Genomic DNA, 17,749 nt, shown 5'->3' with positions numbered 1-17,749 from the left:
ACGAATGGTAACGGTCACTATTCCACACATACGTTAGGATTCACTGTGACCTCAAAGTCCCCACGTAGTCTCACAGATCCATCGGTCTTCATGACTGAAACTACGGGCATGGCCCACTCACTTTGGCCACTGGTTCCAAAACCCCTAAATTTGATTTGATTTTGATTTGACTTATTGATGTCACATATAATGGAATACTGTGAAAAGTATTATTTCTTGCACACTATGCAAACAAAGCACACCGTTAATAGAGAAGGAAGGGAGAGAGTGCAGAATGTAGTGTTACAGTCATAGCTAGGGTGTAGAGAAAGATCAACTTACTGCAAGCTAAGTCCATTTGAACATCTGATGGCAGCAGGGAAGAAGCTGTTCTTGAGTAAATTCGTATGTGTCCTCAGACATTTGTATTTTTTTCCTGATGCAAGTTGGTGGAAGAGAGTATGTCAGAGGTGCATGGGGTCCTTAATTATGCTGGCTGCTTTTCCAAGGCAATAAGAAATATAGACAGTGTCAATGGATGGGAGGCTGGTTTGAGTGATGGACTGGATTTTGTTCACAACCTTTTGTAGTTTCTTGCAGTCTTTAATAGAACAGAAGCCATACCAAGCTGTAATGCAGCCAGAAAGAATGCTTTCTATGGTGCATCTGTAAAAGTTACTGAAAGTCATAGTGGACATATCAAATTTCCTTAGTCTTCTGAGAAAGTAGAGAAACTCTACCAGTTTCTCCAGTTCAGTCTTCATTTTAGATCTGATTGCATATGGTACTGGCCAGACTTTCATATTCCTGGGACAAGCTCCTGATTTCAATTATACATTCACCTTCGCACCTTTCATCTCCCCCAGAGTTCCAATAAACACCTCCTGGTATCTGCCCAATATCTCATCACGGCCCAAACCAGCTTCCATGAATCTGTTTACTACTACCCAATTTTGTCTCAATTGCTTTATCCAAACTCTTCCAAACAATGCAGAGTAATTCCCTTTTATGACATACAAGGGGAGACGTGCGCACTGGTCCCTCATCTGCACCATGGTGTATATGTAACCCTTCAAAGGCACTATCTGATCTGTATATGTTCTTAGAACAATATTTGCAGGTTTCAAGGGAAGATGATTCAGTTTTTCTGTATATACGGACTCCAGGATCAACAACACTGCTGCCCCGATGTCCACATCCCTCCTTACTATCTTCCCTTCTAGTTTGGGTGTTGCCCAAAACTGCTCTGTATTACCATGAACTGACAGCACATTAAGTTTAAATTTCATCATCTCCATCAGTTCCTTTTCATCCATGGATCTTACCCAATTTCTTGTCTGCTTCAACAGTGGCTGTTTGTCACTTTCTCCTGGTTGTGGAGCCCGGTCGCTACTGTTTTGCTCTTTCTGGGAGCTGTGTTGCTCCACAGTTGCAGGCATAGTGACCTATTCTTCCACACCTCCAACACGGATCTCCTCTCATCCAGCTACTGGTCTGCATGTGGCCCTTTTTACCACACTGACAACCCACCTCGGGCTTCAATTGATTTCCTGGGGTATCTGTGTATCCGTCTTGTGTACTGTTGCTCTAGTGCCTAAGTGTGAGACTTCCGTGGCAGCCCGTTCAGTGGATACTGTGATCTCAGAAATCATTTTGAATCTAAATGCTCTTCCATTAACAACCTTTGCCTAATTTCTTCTTGTAGTAACCCACGTACTTCTATACCGCTTCCTGAGAAAAGATCCAAAATCACAAAATTCTGCCAAGCTTTTGAGAGCCGTGACAAATTTATAATGTTTTCAACCTCTAGTTGATCCCACTTATAAAACCTGTACTGTGCAATTTGCAGAGGTTGTGGTACAAAGTATCCCTTCAATAATTGGGACAACTCTGTGAATGGCTTATCATCTGCTTTCTCTGGCTGCAGAATGTTCCTTAGGACTCCAAATGTTTTACTGCCCCACTGTGCTCAAGAATACTGGGACAACCAGGTCATCTTCAATCTTGATTGGATTTGATTTATTATTGTCACATGTCTTAACACAGTGAAAAGAGTATTATTTCTTGAGCGCTATACAGACAAAACATACCATTCATAGGGAAGGAAACAAGAGAATGCAGAATGTAGTGTTACAGTCATAGCTAGGGTGTAGAGAACGATCAACTTAATGCAAGGTGAGTCCATTCAAAAGTCTGATAGCATTAGGGAAGAAGCTGTTCTTGATGTGAGCAACAGGTAAAGATGCTGTTAACACATATATCTGCACACCATAGAGAAATAGCCTAAAGTCAGGTAGACTGGATATAGCCAGGCACATTGCTAACCCACATTATGGGAACAACTGTGATTTTAGTCACAAACACAGGATATAAAATTCACTGATGCTAACAGAGCAATAGTCAGGGACAGTGAAGAGACTGCCTGTTGTGAAGGAATAACACCAGATGTGCCGTGCGCAGTGAGGCACACCTACCTCATCCTGTAAGAATGTATTAGGTGTAGGTTGTAAAACCAAATGGTATGCAAGATGTGTTGTTTCTACAACTGAGCATACTCCCTAAAGGGGAAGGTCACTGAGATAGTCGGGACAGCAGTGATGAAGTTAGCAAAAGATTGATTACAGCCGGTATGAATTGGACATGTAAACAGTTTTAGATAAGATGGATGGGTACCCATAAGGACTAATCACGTAAGGACATTAAATAAGCACTCTTGTGATAACAGGAGACATGGTTAGAAGGTGAGTAGAGGGGATGGGAACTTGGGGCACCTTGAGCCAATAGGGGAATGACAACACATAAATGGGATCGGGAACACCAATTAGGGGAGAACAATGTATTGTGTAATTGATCAATAGGCTTGTAAAACTAGTATAAAACCCCTGCTTAAACTCGATGTAAGGTGTGCCTATTTTTTGGACACCCGGTCTTGCCAGAACATTAAATAAAATATCTTGCTCCTTCGGAACTTGACTCGACTAAATTGTTTGACTGTGAGCTGCGTTTCTCACATTGTGTGGGTTAGTATCTTGCTCGCTGCAATAAAAATACTGAATCTCTCTATGTAAGCCGACCGACCACGCCTTGGCTTTCTCACAGAACTCTCCAATGGTCCCGAAATTTTCCTGCCATTTCTTTCTCCAATTTCCCGACGGCTGCATGGTTTTCTGCCTCAGTGTGACTTAACCCGAAGCCTGTTCCTTCTGCGCTGACTCTTAGCTGTCAATTGTGGTCCCTCAATGACCACAAGACTCCTTACTCACCCTGCCATCCCCAGTGATCAGCAGCACTGTAACGAATAGTTCCATCGCTGCACCCAAGTCTGAGTGCCAGTTTCCTCCCCCCACTCACACTCCAGCCCTCGACAGGCTGTCGGAGCGCTTTCCGGAACAGATCAACCCACACCCCGAGTCACCTGACCCATCCTCCTAAACGGGCTATGTACCTCATACATAACAAATACAAGCTTCCCTATTCACCCAACAGGGAAGTAGTTTCTAGGGGGTTTAAAACCAGTTGGCTCTACTTAGGCTGGCAGTAGAAGGACTCCAGGGCTTGGCCTGTACACTGCAGCTGCCAAGTGGTAATTTGTGCACATTGTAAATAAAGGATGTTGGTGATGGAAGACTGGCCTCAGTGAGATTATTATAGGTACCCTCACAGTTACACTGCCCTGGAGCTCAGAATCTGCAGCCCAATGACTTCAGTTATAGGCAAGCTAATGGAGAGGATCCTCAAGGATAGGATGTATGAACATCTGGAGCGCTGCAATCTGATCAGGGATACGCAGCATGGCTTCGTTACAGGGAGGTCGTGCCTTATGAATCTAGTGGAATTTTTTGAAGAGGTGACAAAAACGGTTGACGAAGGACAAGCCGTTGATGTCGTCTATAGGGATTTCAGTAAGGCGTTTGACAAGGTCCCTCATGGTAGGCTGATAGAAAAGGTGAAGGCTCATGGGATACAAGGCCAGGTATGTAGATGGGTGGAGAACTGGCTTGGGAGGAGGAGACAGCGGGTAGTAGTAGAAGGCTCCTTTTCCAACTGGAGGTCTGTCACCAGTGGTGTGCCGCAGGGCTCGGTACTAGGACCTCTTCTATTTGTGGTATATATTAATGACTTGGAAGAGGGGGTAGGTGGTGTGATCAGCAAATTTGCTGATGACACAAAGATGGTTGGATTGGCGGGTACTGAGGAGCAGTGCCTGGCAATGCAACAGGACATAGACAGGCTGGTAGATTGGGCAGATAGATGGCAAATGGAATTTAATCCGGAGAAATGCGAGGTGATGCACTTTGGCCGGAATAATGTGGAGGGGAGTTATACGATAAAAGGTAGAACTATCCGGAGTATAGATACGCAGAGAGACCTGGGGGTGCAAGTGCATAAGTCCCTGAAGGTGTCGGTGCAGGTGCAGAATGTGATGAGGAAAGCGTATGGTATGTTAGCCTTCATAGGAAGGGGTATAGAATATAAGAGTAGGAGTCTGATGTTGCAGTTGTATACAACGTTGGTTAGGCCTCACTTGGAGTACTGCGTCCAGTTCTGGTCGCCGTACTACCGGAAGGATGTAGAGATCCTGGAGAGAGTGCAGAGGAGATTTACCAGGATGCTGCCTGGTATGGAAGGGCTGTCTTACGAGGAAAGATTGAACGAGCTTGGGCTGTTTTCCCTTGAGAGACGTCGGCTGAGGGGGGATCTAATAGAGGTTTATAAGATTATGAAGGGGATAGATAGAGTAAATGGTGGTAAGCTTTTTCCGCTATTAGAAATGGATAGAACGAGGGGTCACGGGCTTAGGGTGAGGGGGGCTAGGTATAAGACAAATATTAGAGGGCAGTTTTTCACGCAAAGGGTAGTGGGGGTGTGGAATGCACTGCCGAGTAAGGTGGTGGAAGCAGGCACGCTAGGGTTGTTTAAGAGTCACTTAGACAGCCACATGAGCGGGCTACATATAGGGGGATATAGCAGGCCTTACTAAACATTGTAGGCTTGGGATTACGTTTTTGCCTCAGGGATGTTACAGTCTTTGCCTGTTTAATAATGAATTTTTTGTCTCCACAGGCATTTAAGTCCAGCAAGGGGCATGCATGCGGCAGGTTGTAGTGGGCTGCTCTTGGACGTTGCTTCGGGAGTTGCCTATTGCTTCATGTCGTTAGTGTGCTTAAACTGGACCATCTCGAGGGCAACATGACAGCTCAGAGACTATCTCTGTTGCTGTGCGGACACATGGATTTGGGCCTGTGTCTGTGGGAGTTTGCACGTTCTCCCCGTGGTTGCGTGGGTTTCCTCCGGGTACTCCGGTTTCCTCCCACATCCCAAAGATGCGCTTTTAGGCTGATTGATTGGGTAACAAATTGTCCCTACATTGGACCTCCCTGATCCTCGCACATTAGGCGTAGACTAAAATCATGAATAGGTCACTGAGACAATGGGACGGCGGCGCGGGCTCATTGGGCCGAAGGGCCTGTTTCCCGTGCTGTGTTGTTCTTTGTTCTAATACATTGGCTTAAAAATGGAATAGTCTGTTCTAATTGTAGAAATGCACAGTCACAGAAACCTAGACTGTGTGCAATATTCAACAATATCATTCTCCTGGTTTATTCATCCAGAACCAAATCATAAGCTTTTTAAAAAATCTAACTCACAAAATGGTTGTCTGATGATTAACGACAACACACTGAATTTAGAATTTTCAATCTCTGCTGAACTTGTTCTGTTTTCAGTAACAAGTCAGCCTCATGTTTAAATTCGCTAGTGTTTATAATCGAGTTATCCCGTCACTGTCTGTAACTCCACCTCCAGAGAGAGTGCTTTCCACTTCCTGCCTTGTTAGAACAAACCCCACCCCTCGACCTGTGAGCGTTCTTTCAGTTGCGGTTTCATTCTTGCAGAAACATTTTGCAACTGTCGAGCCATCGCAAAAGCATCCTCATTTTAGGAGTTTGTGTATTAAATAGGTTCCGAATCTGAAGAGAAACAGCAGTGAAGGAGCTGTCCAATGTAAGTACCTCCAGGGGAGATCAGTCACAGATCTCACCTTTTCTTTGTATTGTTTAACTTGTTTAAAACTGGTGTTATTGCAATCCTGAAGCCCAGAGTTTAGTGAGTGTTGTGTACAGGCTCTGAGATTGGGCACACTGTGGGTGAACAGGTAGAGGACGCTTTCTCTCCTGTTTCCCCTCATGTTGTCTAAGTTTATCTTGCTCCCGAGACACATCCCTTGCAGCCTCAACATGATTCTGATTGTCCAACTTCCTTTACAGCTTCCAGTATTAGTTAATTTTGTTAACTGTTCACTCTCTCAACTATCACATCTGCAATCATCACCTCTTATGTCAAAAACCAGCCAGAATATCTTAGTCCTTGCAAACTATGCCCCAGGTCCAAATTCCTCATCCTCTCCATTATGCTTAAATGTGATACCTCCTTACAAAGCCATTTCCATCTTTCTCAGGACTCCGTGTTTGAATGCCTCCAACTGGGTTTCAGCCAAAGTCAAAATAATATCCTTTGCATCTGCCATTGATCTTTTCAATCTGTCTGCAGCCTTTGATACAATTGATCACATCTTCCAATCTATTTTCACAATTTATCTGGCTAGGACTAATCTTGTTGGGTCCATTCTCGTCTATCTGATCTCAGCCAGAGTGTCAGCTGTAATGGCTGCTCGTTCGCTTCACTAGTTTTCCCCCCCAGGAATTCTGACTGTAGACGTCTTCAATACTTGGCTAGTAAGGGAGTTGGTTTAACTCAGTTATCTGGACAGATGGTTAGTGATGCAGATCGAAGCCAACAGCATGGGTTCAGTTCCTGTGCTGGTTGAGATTATTCATGAAGGCCCCATCTTCACAAATTTACTTATTACCTTAGGTGTGGTAATCCTCAAATTTAATCACCACCAGTTAATTCTCCCCCCAAAAGGCCAGAGCAGCCTCTGGGACAATGGCAATTTTACCTTTACCTTAGTAAGAAATACATTCAGAAACTTTACTTTTAGTCTCAGAATAACCATGACCTCCTATCAGAATTTGATAGTTCTAATATGGCAATTGATCAGTTTTGTTATCAGATTAATTTAATTGGATTGCCAATGACTTACGCCACCATTTTAGGAGAGAAATGCAGTCAGTTTATTCCAGACTATCTTGATATCTGATTCAATACAATTCCACAATTTCAAATCTCAAGGCTAATCAAAGCTTGATGGTCTCACTTCACAATACATTCATCGTACTTGTACATTCTTTACATTTTTACAGAAAATACAACCCAGCCTTTCTAATGTAACCACTGATCCATTACTGATTCATTAATTCTAATTTAAGGCTTACCAGTGATTCAATCATCTGCTGCTAACTGGTAGCTAATTAATACAATAATCTTTAATTAATATATTGTTTATTAAAATAGTCTGAATAAAAAACGTTTAAGTAAAATCAGTTTGAAAAAGTCAATTATTTCTTCCTTAACAAATTCCAATTGGCTTGAGCATTGAACCTGATTCTAGAGGTATCACATCTAGGCATAGATGTGATCCCTCTAGAATCAGGTTCAATGATCAAGCCAATTGGAATTTGGGTATAGGTACAGATGTGATCGGTGCAACTTGTGGGCCGAAGGGCCTGTTTGTGTTGTAGTGTTCTATGTTCTAGAGCTAGGCTTTGGCACATCATGTTCTGTAGCTTATCAAAATTGGAAGGGAATGTGTGTGTTTGAACAATTCTGCAGTTTCTGAAAACATTAGGTTTATAAAGTATCCAGTCTTTTTCCATAACAATTATTTATTACATCATTTCACTAATAAATTAGTAATTTTTCTTTTAAATCATCTGCTTTATGACTGGCTTTTAATACAAATTCAATAGTTAATGAAGAAAAATAACAGAATATGAAATCTCTGCAGAGAGACATTTATTACCCCTCTGCATTCTCCTCACAGCTTACCTTCCCACCAAGCTTACATCATCAACAAACTTAGATATGTTACTATTTGTTTCTTCAACTAAGCCATTAATATGGATTGTAAATAACTGAGGCTCCAGTACTGATCCTTGTGACATTCCACTATTCATTGCCTGCCAACTTGAAAAAAAGCTGTTCTTGCCCATTTTATGCTTCTTGTCCTTTAATCAATCCTCTATTCATGCCCAACTCCAAGAGCCTGTATCTTGACTGTTAACCTTTTGTGTGACACCATACTGGATGCCTTTTGGAAATTTTCCTCCAATAACGGTTGATGTTTGTCTTGGAGTGCATCCCTGGTACAGCCTGTAGAACACAATGTCCTGTGCCATAGAGATGCCCCCCAACAAAAACATCTTATCTGTCTCCAGAATAGTTGTGCAAAGGCACATTCCAGAAGGAGGATGATAGTCTCTTCCCCACCACAGCCCCTTCAAGGCCAACAAGTGGAGGCTGTGAGACTTTGGGCAGCACAGTGGCAGAGTGGTTAGCACTGCTAACGCATAGCACCAGTGACTGGGTTGAATTCTGGCCTTGGGTGACTGTCTGTGTGGAGTTTGCACGTTCTCCCTGTGTCTGTGTTGGTTTCCTCTGAGTGCTCCAGTTTCCTCCCATAATTCAAAGATGTGTAGGTTAGGTGGATTGACCTTGGTAAATGCACAGGGTTACAAGGATAGGGCCTCGGTAAGATGCTTTTTTAGAGTTTCAGTGCAGACTTGATGGGCTGAATCACCTCTTTCTCCACTGGAGGGATTCTATGGATGTGTAGAAAGAATCTGATGGTAAGTGATCCTCTTACCACTGGCTACGCTACATCTTAGTTGGAAGTCCTGCCAATGAGGTATATATACTGCCTTTGGCAATCTGCTGACAGAACCACCAGACTGGATACACAATACTTTTTTTCTACAGCTAATTGAGCATGTTATGTGTGGAGCACTGGCTGATGAACTTGTGGTCAAAGGTGTTTTCTGCATAAATATTTCCACAAATAACAGGTGGTGGAACATTGTCCACCTGCAAAACATAAGTTGAACATGGTCTACCTTTTTGAATAAGGGTGTTACATTAGCATTTTCCCAGTTCACTGTAATTTTTCCCGCATTCACCTGACGAAGGGGCTAACCCCGAAAGCTTGTGAGTCTATTATCAAATAAATCGGTTGGACTAAAACCTGGTGTTGTCAGACTTTTTACTGACTTTTCCCGCAACCAGGGAAGTTTGGAATATTGTAATTATTGGATCCGCTGTCTCTGTTATCACTTCTTTAAGATTCTAAGATGTAGGCCAGCAGACCCTGGGGACTTGCCTGCGTTCAATCCCAATAGTTTGCTCAGTAATTTTCCCTAGTGATGATGATAGTTCTAAGTTCCTCCCTTTCTATAACTTCTGCTACTATTGGGATAATACTTGTGTCCTCCACTGTGAAAACCAGCAAAATATTGGTTTATTGTATCAGCCATTTCTGCATTCTCCACTATTAAATCCCCAACTTCATCTTCCAAGGGATCAACAGTCACTTTAGTTACTCTCATCTTCTTTGTATACTGATAAAAGCTTTTGTTGTCAATTTTTATATTTTGCATGAGTTTTCTTTAATAATTTAGCATTTTCTTTTTTCATTTTTTATGAACCTCTATTGCTTTTTAAAAGCTTCCCAATCCTCCAGTGTGCCACGAGCCTTTGCAATATGGTATGTCTTTTGGTTATCCTTAACTTCCTCGCTTAACCATGGAAGTGTGTCCCCCCTCTTCCCATCTTTCAACCTCCCTGGGATATATTTTATTTGAGAGGACTTGAATATCTCCTTAAATATCTGCCGCCGTTCATCAACTGTCCTACCTTTCAGTCTTCCTGTCTGGTCCACTAAGGCCAAATCTGTCCTCATGCTGATGTAATTTCCTTTGTTTAAATTCAGGATGCTAGTGTGGGTTTCCAGTTTCTCGCCTTCAAACTGAATCTGAAATTTTAGCTTGCTATGATCACTCTTCCCGAGAAAATCCTTAAATATGAGGTAATTTATTAGCCCTACTTCATTACATAATACCAAATCTAGAATAGCTTGCTCCCTGATATTGCTCCAAAAAACAATCTCTAACATATTTAATGAACTATTCCTGAATTGTGAATATCTGGGGTCCAAGTACTGATCTCTATGGGACCCCACTAGTCATTGCCTTCCACTTAGGAAAATATCCATTTATTCCTACTCTCTGTTTCCTGTCTGCTACCCCCAGTCACCTGTGCTTTTATTTTGTGCACTAACTTCTTATGTGGGACGTTATCAAAAGCCTTGCCCAGCTATTGATTCAATCTACAGTTGTATCAATACAAAACTGAAATAATGAAAACTCAAAATGCTGGAAAAGCTCAGCAGGTCTGTCAGAACATAAGAACATAAGAAATAGGAGCAGGAGTAGGCTATCTAGCCCTTCGAGCCTGCCCCGCCATTCAATAAGATCATGGCTGATCTGTCGTGGCTCAGTTCCACATTCCCGCCCTCTCCTCATAACCCTTAATCCCCTCTCTTATCAAAAACCCATCAACCCGCGTCTTAAAAATATTTAGCGAGGTAGCCTCCACCACTTCAGCGGGCAGAGAATTCCAGAGATTCACCACCCTTTGAGTGAAGAAGTTCCTCCTCAACTCCGTTCTAAATCGCCCCCCCTTTATCTTGAGGCTGTGCCCCCTAGTCCTATTATCCTTTCTGAGCGGGAAGAACCTCTCCACCTCTATCCTATCCATCCCATTCATCATCTTATACGTCTCAATGAGATCTCCCCTCATTCTTCTAAACTCTAACGAGTACAGCATCTGAGGAGAGAGAAATAAAGCTTTAGGTCTGTGACAATTCATCAAGGCAACTGTTCTTTAAAATTTTGGTAGATTCAGCAACAAGAGGCATTTAACGCTCTAAAAAAGCTATGAAACTTCTTAAATATTCCTGAATGCAAGGATGGTACGCCTTGCACCCCCTTGGCACAGTGTGTTTTCTGGCTGTGGAGGTGGCTTGCCATTAGCTCCTGGTGGAATCTTTTTGTCCCATTGTTGTATTTTTTTATTTGTTCAGGGGATATGGGTGTCGCTGTCTGGGCCAGCATTTGTTACCCATTTATTGCCCATCCCTAATTGCTCTTAAACTGAATGGTTTGCTAGGACATTTCAGAGGGGTATTTACGACATTTTCTATGGCTCATCTGTCCTGTCACTGGGGAACCAGCCATGGAGTGTAAGGGGGGGGTGCTGAGTCACCTTTGGCAAGACTGGAAGACACTGCTGACAGGAAGGACCAGAACATCCTGCCCCATGTCTAATATTTGTATATTGATGTTTCTTTCAGAGATCACATGGCCCAGTCCACTCTCTCCAAGTTTTTCACTGCTCAAGAAAGGAATAAGCTACAATATACATGCAACTCTGATCAATTGGAAACAGTGATTCTGCAGATGAAGAATAAGTCCAACCGCTTAGACAATGTGCAGCTTAACATTGCAGTGATGGGTGATGTGGGCTCTGGGAAATCCACCTTCATCAATGCTATGAGAGATCTTTGGAGTGACGATCAAGGAGCTGCTCCAACAGGGAATGAAGAAACCAGGATGGAGCCAACCAGATATCCCTATCAAGCTCTGCCTAATGTCCAACTCTGGGATCTGCCAGGAACAAATTCCTTTGGTTTTGAACTAAATAATTACCTAAAGAAAGTGAAGTTTGAAAACTTTGACTTTTTCATCATTGTGTCTCAGTCCCGATTCAGAGAAAACGATGCAGAAATTGCCAAAAGGATTCAGGAACAGGGCAAAGAGTTCTACTATATCCGATCCAAGATCGATAATGATGCTCACTCAATGAAGAAGCAAAGGATTGACCTTGATGAAGGCTGGAGCACAATCCGCAGGGACTGTATCAGTAACTTCCAAAGTGTTGGGGTTACACCACCAGCCATTTTTCTGATCTCTAGTTTTGAGAGGGAAGAATACGATTTCCCAAAATTAAAGGCTACCCTCGCCAGGGATCTCACGAGCATTAAATCAAATGTTTTCTCACTCTCCATCCCAAAAATGGTGCTGGAAATTACAGAAGCCAAAAGAAGCAGTTTGATGAAGAGAGTCTGGTTATTGGTCATTCTCTCTGGAGCAGTGGGTGCAGCACCAGTGTTAGTACCATCTTCAAAACCAATGTCAATGCTAGTGTGGTCTTTGTTTACCACCATTGGGTTCACAGTTACTGGGTGGATATACCTCCAGAAACAGCTGGGACTTAGTGACACGTTTCTGCAAAGTCTGGCCAACAAAGTCAATAAACCCAGTTCAATTCTGAAAGCAGAAAGCAATCATCGATTGCCAAGGAAGATACCACCAACAGTTACTAACGTGCTGTTAGGAATCACCGTCGTTGCCTGTATGATAACTGGGATTAAATATAGTTTCAGGCCAATGACCCTCTCAGTCTTTGGGGCAGTGTCGTCCTTTGCTTTTACCCACAAGTTACTGAAAGATTCACTGAATGACCGTTTGGAAACTATTCAACGGCTAGTACAGAGTGCACTGAACAGAGATTAACTTGAACCCCATTACACAGTCAATGTTATTTTGTGGAGACTGTTATGATGCTTGACCTCGAATATGACAGATTAGCTCCATCAGGTCAAGGGTCCAAAACCTTTTCTATTCTAGGCCTAATCCGGTATCCTGGACTGTTATTATTAGACTTTATTAAAATAGGAATCGACAAAGATTCTCTATATTTGCTGGCATTTAGATTAAATTTACTGTTTCTGCTGCTTCTTGATAGCTGACACCTCTTAGTTTGAACAATTACACCAACATTTGGAGCAAATGTTTAAACTGAGGCTGGTCTTGGATAAAAAACATAAGGATCACTTGTCACTATTGAACATTGTGTCTCAATCAATGATCCTGCAAGTAAATGCCAGAGCTTCACAACTCCCAGTATAAATAAATTTCTCTTAAGCTTTGTTCTAAACCTCGTGCATTTGATTTTGTCTCCATGGATCTTCACAGTTTGCTCTTTGATCCCCAGAAACAGCCTATTTCTATCTAGCCCATTCCAGATTTCATCATTTAAACATCGGTATAATATTATACTGGAAAACCTGTTAATAATGAGAAGGAGGTGTCTTAACAGAAAGGTTAGAATGAACCAGAGACTGAGTCAGTCAGCCTCACTGGACAGAAGTGTAGAATTACCATAGTCCCAGATGAACATAGGATAGCAAATTTGCTGGAGCAGACGAGGGAAGGAGCAGAGAGACAGATAAAAAACTACCTGTTAAAAACCTGTTTAAATAAGTTTAAAGCACTTTGTAGTAAGAACTAACCTTGTAGAACTGTTTAAATCATTTAAAAGCATTTTTGTGGGCTTTTTGTATTTACAGCTTTAAGAATTCTGAGGGAGTGGTTAGAAGGCAGTTGAGGGGGAGCAGGCTTTAAATCAGCGCCAGGTTTAAAAGGAGGCCTGGTGTAGAAAGCGGGCAGCGGAGTGAGTGGGAAGCAGAGTGAGCTATTAGGGCTTAAGATCAAAAGGGCTGGGGGGAAAAAGGGCCGGATAAGTTCGTGTGGAAATTTTCAATACCACTACAGTGAATAATGGAGGGGCATGTGATGTGTTGTTTCTGTATGATGTGGGAGCTGGTGGACCCCAGGGTCCTCCCCAGTGACCACGTCTATAGTAAGTGCAGGTTGCTGGAGGAGCTCCAGCTCAAGGTAGATGAGCTGGCCTCTGAGCTACAGACACTGAGGCTCATCAGGGGGAGAGAGGGTGCCATTGTCAATGGGGTGCAAGTAACATCCACCCCCCCTAGGCTGGCTAACTCTAAGGGTCAGGAACAAGAGGGGGCTGCTGAGAGGAGGAAGGGGGGTGGGGAGCGGAGGAAGGAGGGGGGGGAGCGGAGGAAGGAGGGGGGGGAGCGGAGGAAGGAGGGGGGGGAGCGGAGGAAGGAGGGGGGGGAGCGGAGGAAGGAGGGGGGGGAGCGGAGGAAGGAGGGGGGGGAGCGGAGGCCTCAGCCTATCAATCTGCATAACAGGTTTGAGGTTCTTGCTTCCAGTGTGGACGAGGATGAGGGAGGTGAGGTCAGTGAGCAAACTGCACACGGTACAGTGATGCAGCAGGACATAGGCAAAGAGAAGGTGAAAAGGAACGTAGTAGTAGTTGGGGATAGTGGGGTGAAGGGTATTGACACTGTCCTTTATCACAATGACAAAGTGCACAGAAGGGTGTGTTGTCTGCCTGGTGCTCGGGTCCGGGATGTCGCATCTGGGCTGCAGAGGAACCTGGAATGGGAGGGTGAGAATCCGGTCGTTGTGGTACATGTGGGTGCCAGCGACATAGGCAAAATGCGAACTGAGGATCTGGGGAGGGAGTATGAAAAGCTGGGAATGGAATTAAGAAGTAGAACCGACAAGGTGGTTATCTCTGGGCTACTGCCTGAACAAAGTGCAGATGGGCGTAGGGTTGACAAAATTAAGGAAGTGAATGGGTGGCTCAGGGATTGGTGTGGGAGGAATGGGTTTGAATTTATGGGGCATTGGCATCAGTATTGGGGTAGGTGGGACCTGTTCGGGCGGGATGGGGTGGGTCTGAATCGTGCTGGGACCAGAGTCCTGGCGAATCGTGTAAAGAGGACTGTAGACAGGGCTTTAAACTAATTGGGGGGGGGGGAGGGTGCGAGGGTAGGTGACATTACAAGGCCTAAAGTTAAGGAGAGGGTACAGGTAAGGGTAGAGGCCGAGGATGTCCCAATAATAAAGGGAGTGGGGGGCGTGAGTATGGTTGGTGGCGTTCCGGGAAATAGGGCCCAGGTGAAGGCTGGGATGAAGGCACTTTATCTGAATGCACGAAGCATTCGGAATAAAGTGGATGAGCTGGTGGCGCAGATCAGCACAAATGGATATGATCTGGTGGCCATTACAGAGACGTGGCTGCAAGGTGACAGGGACTGGGAGCTGAATGTCCGAGGGTATCAAGTGTTTAGGAAGGATAGGCGGGAGGAAAAAGGGGGCGGCGTAGCTCTGCTGATTAAGGATAGCATCAGGGTGGTAGCAAGGGATGATATTGGAGCTAAAGAGCAGAAAGTGGAATCGTTGTGGGTAGAGATTAGGAACAGCAATGGGAGGAAGACGCTGGTGGGTGTTGTCTATAGGCCCCCGAACAATGATCTGGAGGTGGGGCGGGCTGTTAACGCGCAAATAAGTGCGGCGTGCAGGAATGGGACGGCCGTAATTTTGGGGGATTTCAATCTGCATATTGATTGGTCGACCCATGTTGGACGCGGTGGGCTCGAGGAGGAGTTCTTGGAATGCTGCCGGGATAATTTCCTTGAACAGTGTGTGTTGGAGCCGACGAGGGAGCGAGCTATCTTGGGACTGGTGCTATGTAATGAGGCGGGTAGAATTAGGGACCTTGCGGTGAAGGATCCTCTTGGGGAGAGTGATCATTGTATGGTGGAGTTTCTGGTGCAGATGGAGGAGGACAAAGTGGGTTCCCGGACACGCGTCCTTTGTTTGAACAGAGGGGAGTACGGTAGGATGAGAGAAGAATTGGCGAATGTGGACCGGGGGAGCGCGTTGGAAGGTAGGTCTGCTGAGGAGCAGTGGAGGATCTTTAAGGAGATCTTTCTTGGTGCTCAGCAGAAATTTATTCTGATGGTCAAAAAGGACCGTAGGAGGAAAGGTAATAAGCCGTGGATAACGAAGGAGGTGAAGGAAAGTGTTAAATTAAAAGCGGAGGCGTTTAGAGTAGCTAAGAGTAGTGGGCGAGAAGAGGATTGGGAGAGGTTTAAATGTCAACAAAGATTGACAAAGAAGTTGATAAAGAAGGGTAGGAGAAACTATGAAGCTGGGCTAGCGCTTAATATAAAAAAGGATAGCAAGAGTTTTTATAAGTATATAAAAAGGAAGAGGCTGGCTAGGGTGAACGTTGGACCCTTAGAGGATGAGAAGGGGGACTTAGTGGTAGGGGATGGGGAAATGGCTGAGGTCTCGAATAACTTTTTTGTTTCGGTCTTCATAGAACAGAGAACATAGAACATAGAACATTACAGCGCAGAACAGGCCCTTCGGCCCACGATGTTGTGCCGACCAGTTACAAAACAATGACCCACTAACCTAAACCAATCCCTTTTCGTCCATAAACCTATCCACGGATCTCTTAAATGCCCCCAAACTAGGCGCATTTACAACTGCAGCAGGCAGGGCATTCCAATCCCTCACCACCCTCTGGGTAAAGAACCTACCCCTGACATCTGTCCTATAACTACCCCCCCTTAATTTAAAGCCATGCCCCCTCGTGCTAGATTTCTCCATCAGAGGAAAAAGGCTATCACTATCCACCCTATCTAAACCTCTAATCATCTTATATGTTTCAATAAGATCCCCTCTTAGCCGCCTTCTTTCCAGCGAAAACAACCCCAAATCCCTCAGCCTCTCCTCATAGGACCTCCCCTCCATACCAGGCAACATCCTGGTAAACCTCCTCTGCACCCTCTCCAAAGCCTCCACATCCTTCCTGTAATGTGGGGACCAGAACTGCACACAGTACTCCAAGTGCGGCCGCACCAGAGTTGTGTACAGTTGCAACATAACGCTGCGACTCCTAAATTCAATCCCCCTACCAATAAACGCCAAGACACCGTATGCCTTCTTAACAACCTTATCTACTTGATTCCCAACTTTCAGGGATCTATGTACACATACACCTAGATCCCTCTGCGCATCCACACTATTCAAAGTCCTCCCGTTAGCCCTATACTCGACACATCTGTTATTCCTACCAAAGTGAATTACCTCACACTTCTCCGCATTAAACTCCATCCGCTACCTCTCGGCCCAGCTCTGCAACCTGTCTAAGTCTTCCTGCAAACTATGACACCCTTCCTCACTATCTACCACACCTCCGACTTTGGTGTCATCAGCAAATTTACTAATCCACCCAACTATACCCTCATCCAGATCATTAATAAAAATTACAAACAGCAGTGGCCCCAAAACAGATCCCTGAGGCACACCACTCGTAACCGAACTCCATGATGAATATTTACCATCAACCACCACCTTCTGTCTCCTATCCGCTAGCCAATTCCTGATCCAATTCCCTAGATCACCCCCAATCCCATACATCTGCATTTTCTGCAGAAGCCTACCATGGTGAACCTTATCAAACGCCTTACTAAAATCCATATACACCACGTCCACTGCCTTACCCCCATCCACCTCTTTGGTCACTTTCTCAAAAAACTCAATAAGGTTAGTAAGGCACGACCTACCCGCCACAAAACCATGCTGACTAGCTCCAATCAATTCATTACTCTCCAAATAACTATAAATCCTATCCCTAATAATTTTTTCTAAAACCTTGCCCACAACAGAAGTGAGACTCACCGGTCTATAATTCCCGGGGAAGTCTCTGTTCCCCTTCTTAAACAATGGGACAACATTCGCTAACCTCCAATCTTCCGGCACTATACCAGAGGCCAACGACGACCTGAAGATCAGAGCCAGAGGCTCTGCAATCACTTCTCTTGCCTCCCAGAGAATCCTGGGGTAAATCCCATTCGGACCAGGGGACTTATCTATTTTCAGACCCTCCAGAATATCCAGCACATCCTCCTTATCAACTGTAACAGTGTCAATTCTACTCCCCTGCAACCCAGTGTCCTCCTCAGCTATATCCATGTCCCCCTGCGTGAACACCGAAGAGAAATATTGGTTCAATGCCTCTCCAATCTCCTCCGGTTCCACACATAACTTCCCTCTGCTGTCTATAACTGGCCCTAATCTTGCCCTAA

At 44.4% G+C, this 17,749-nt stretch overlaps 2 protein-coding genes and 1 long non-coding RNA gene across 3 annotated transcripts in view; 2 read left to right on the top strand and 1 right to left on the bottom strand.

The window, feature by feature from the left end:
• Window positions 1-3,342, bottom strand: part of LOC145342618 (sodium- and chloride-dependent neutral and basic amino acid transporter B(0+)-like) — a 40,134-nt gene extending 36,792 nt beyond the window's left edge. Inside the window, exon 1 of the mRNA XM_080188163.1 lies at window positions 3,243-3,342. Within this exon, the coding sequence (XP_080044289.1) occupies window positions 3,243-3,287 (45 nt within the window). The 5' untranslated portion in view covers window positions 3,288-3,342. The remainder of the gene's footprint in view (window positions 1-3,242) is intronic.
• The window catches only part of LOC145342101 (uncharacterized), a 162,948-nt gene that overhangs the window by 119,761 nt on the left and 25,438 nt on the right, over window positions 1-17,749 (top strand). The gene's annotated exons all lie outside the window — the stretch shown is intronic.
• Window positions 5,853-13,554, top strand: LOC145342617 (T-cell-specific guanine nucleotide triphosphate-binding protein 2-like). The gene is made up of 2 exons (XM_080188162.1): window positions 5,853-5,982; window positions 11,285-13,554. Exon 2 carries the CDS (start codon window positions 11,292-11,294, stop codon window positions 12,504-12,506), a length of 1,215 nt encoding a protein of 404 aa, XP_080044288.1. The 5' UTR covers window positions 5,853-5,982; window positions 11,285-11,291; the 3' UTR covers window positions 12,507-13,554.

The sequence above is a fragment of the Carcharhinus amblyrhynchos genome, chromosome 4 (assembly GCF_965287045.1).
Source record: "Carcharhinus amblyrhynchos chromosome 4, sCarAmb.v2.hapA, whole genome shotgun sequence".
Taxonomy (NCBI): Eukaryota; Metazoa; Chordata; class Chondrichthyes; order Carcharhiniformes; family Carcharhinidae; genus Carcharhinus; species Carcharhinus amblyrhynchos.
Note: the sequence above shows the minus strand (reverse complement) of the source record. Positions and strands in the feature narration are given on the sequence as shown.

Excerpts from the sequence above, each read along its gene's own strand:
- LOC145342617 (XM_080188162.1), top strand. The coding sequence starts at position 11,292 with ATGGCCCAGTCCACTCTCTCCAAGTTTTTCACTGCTCAAGAAAGGAAT.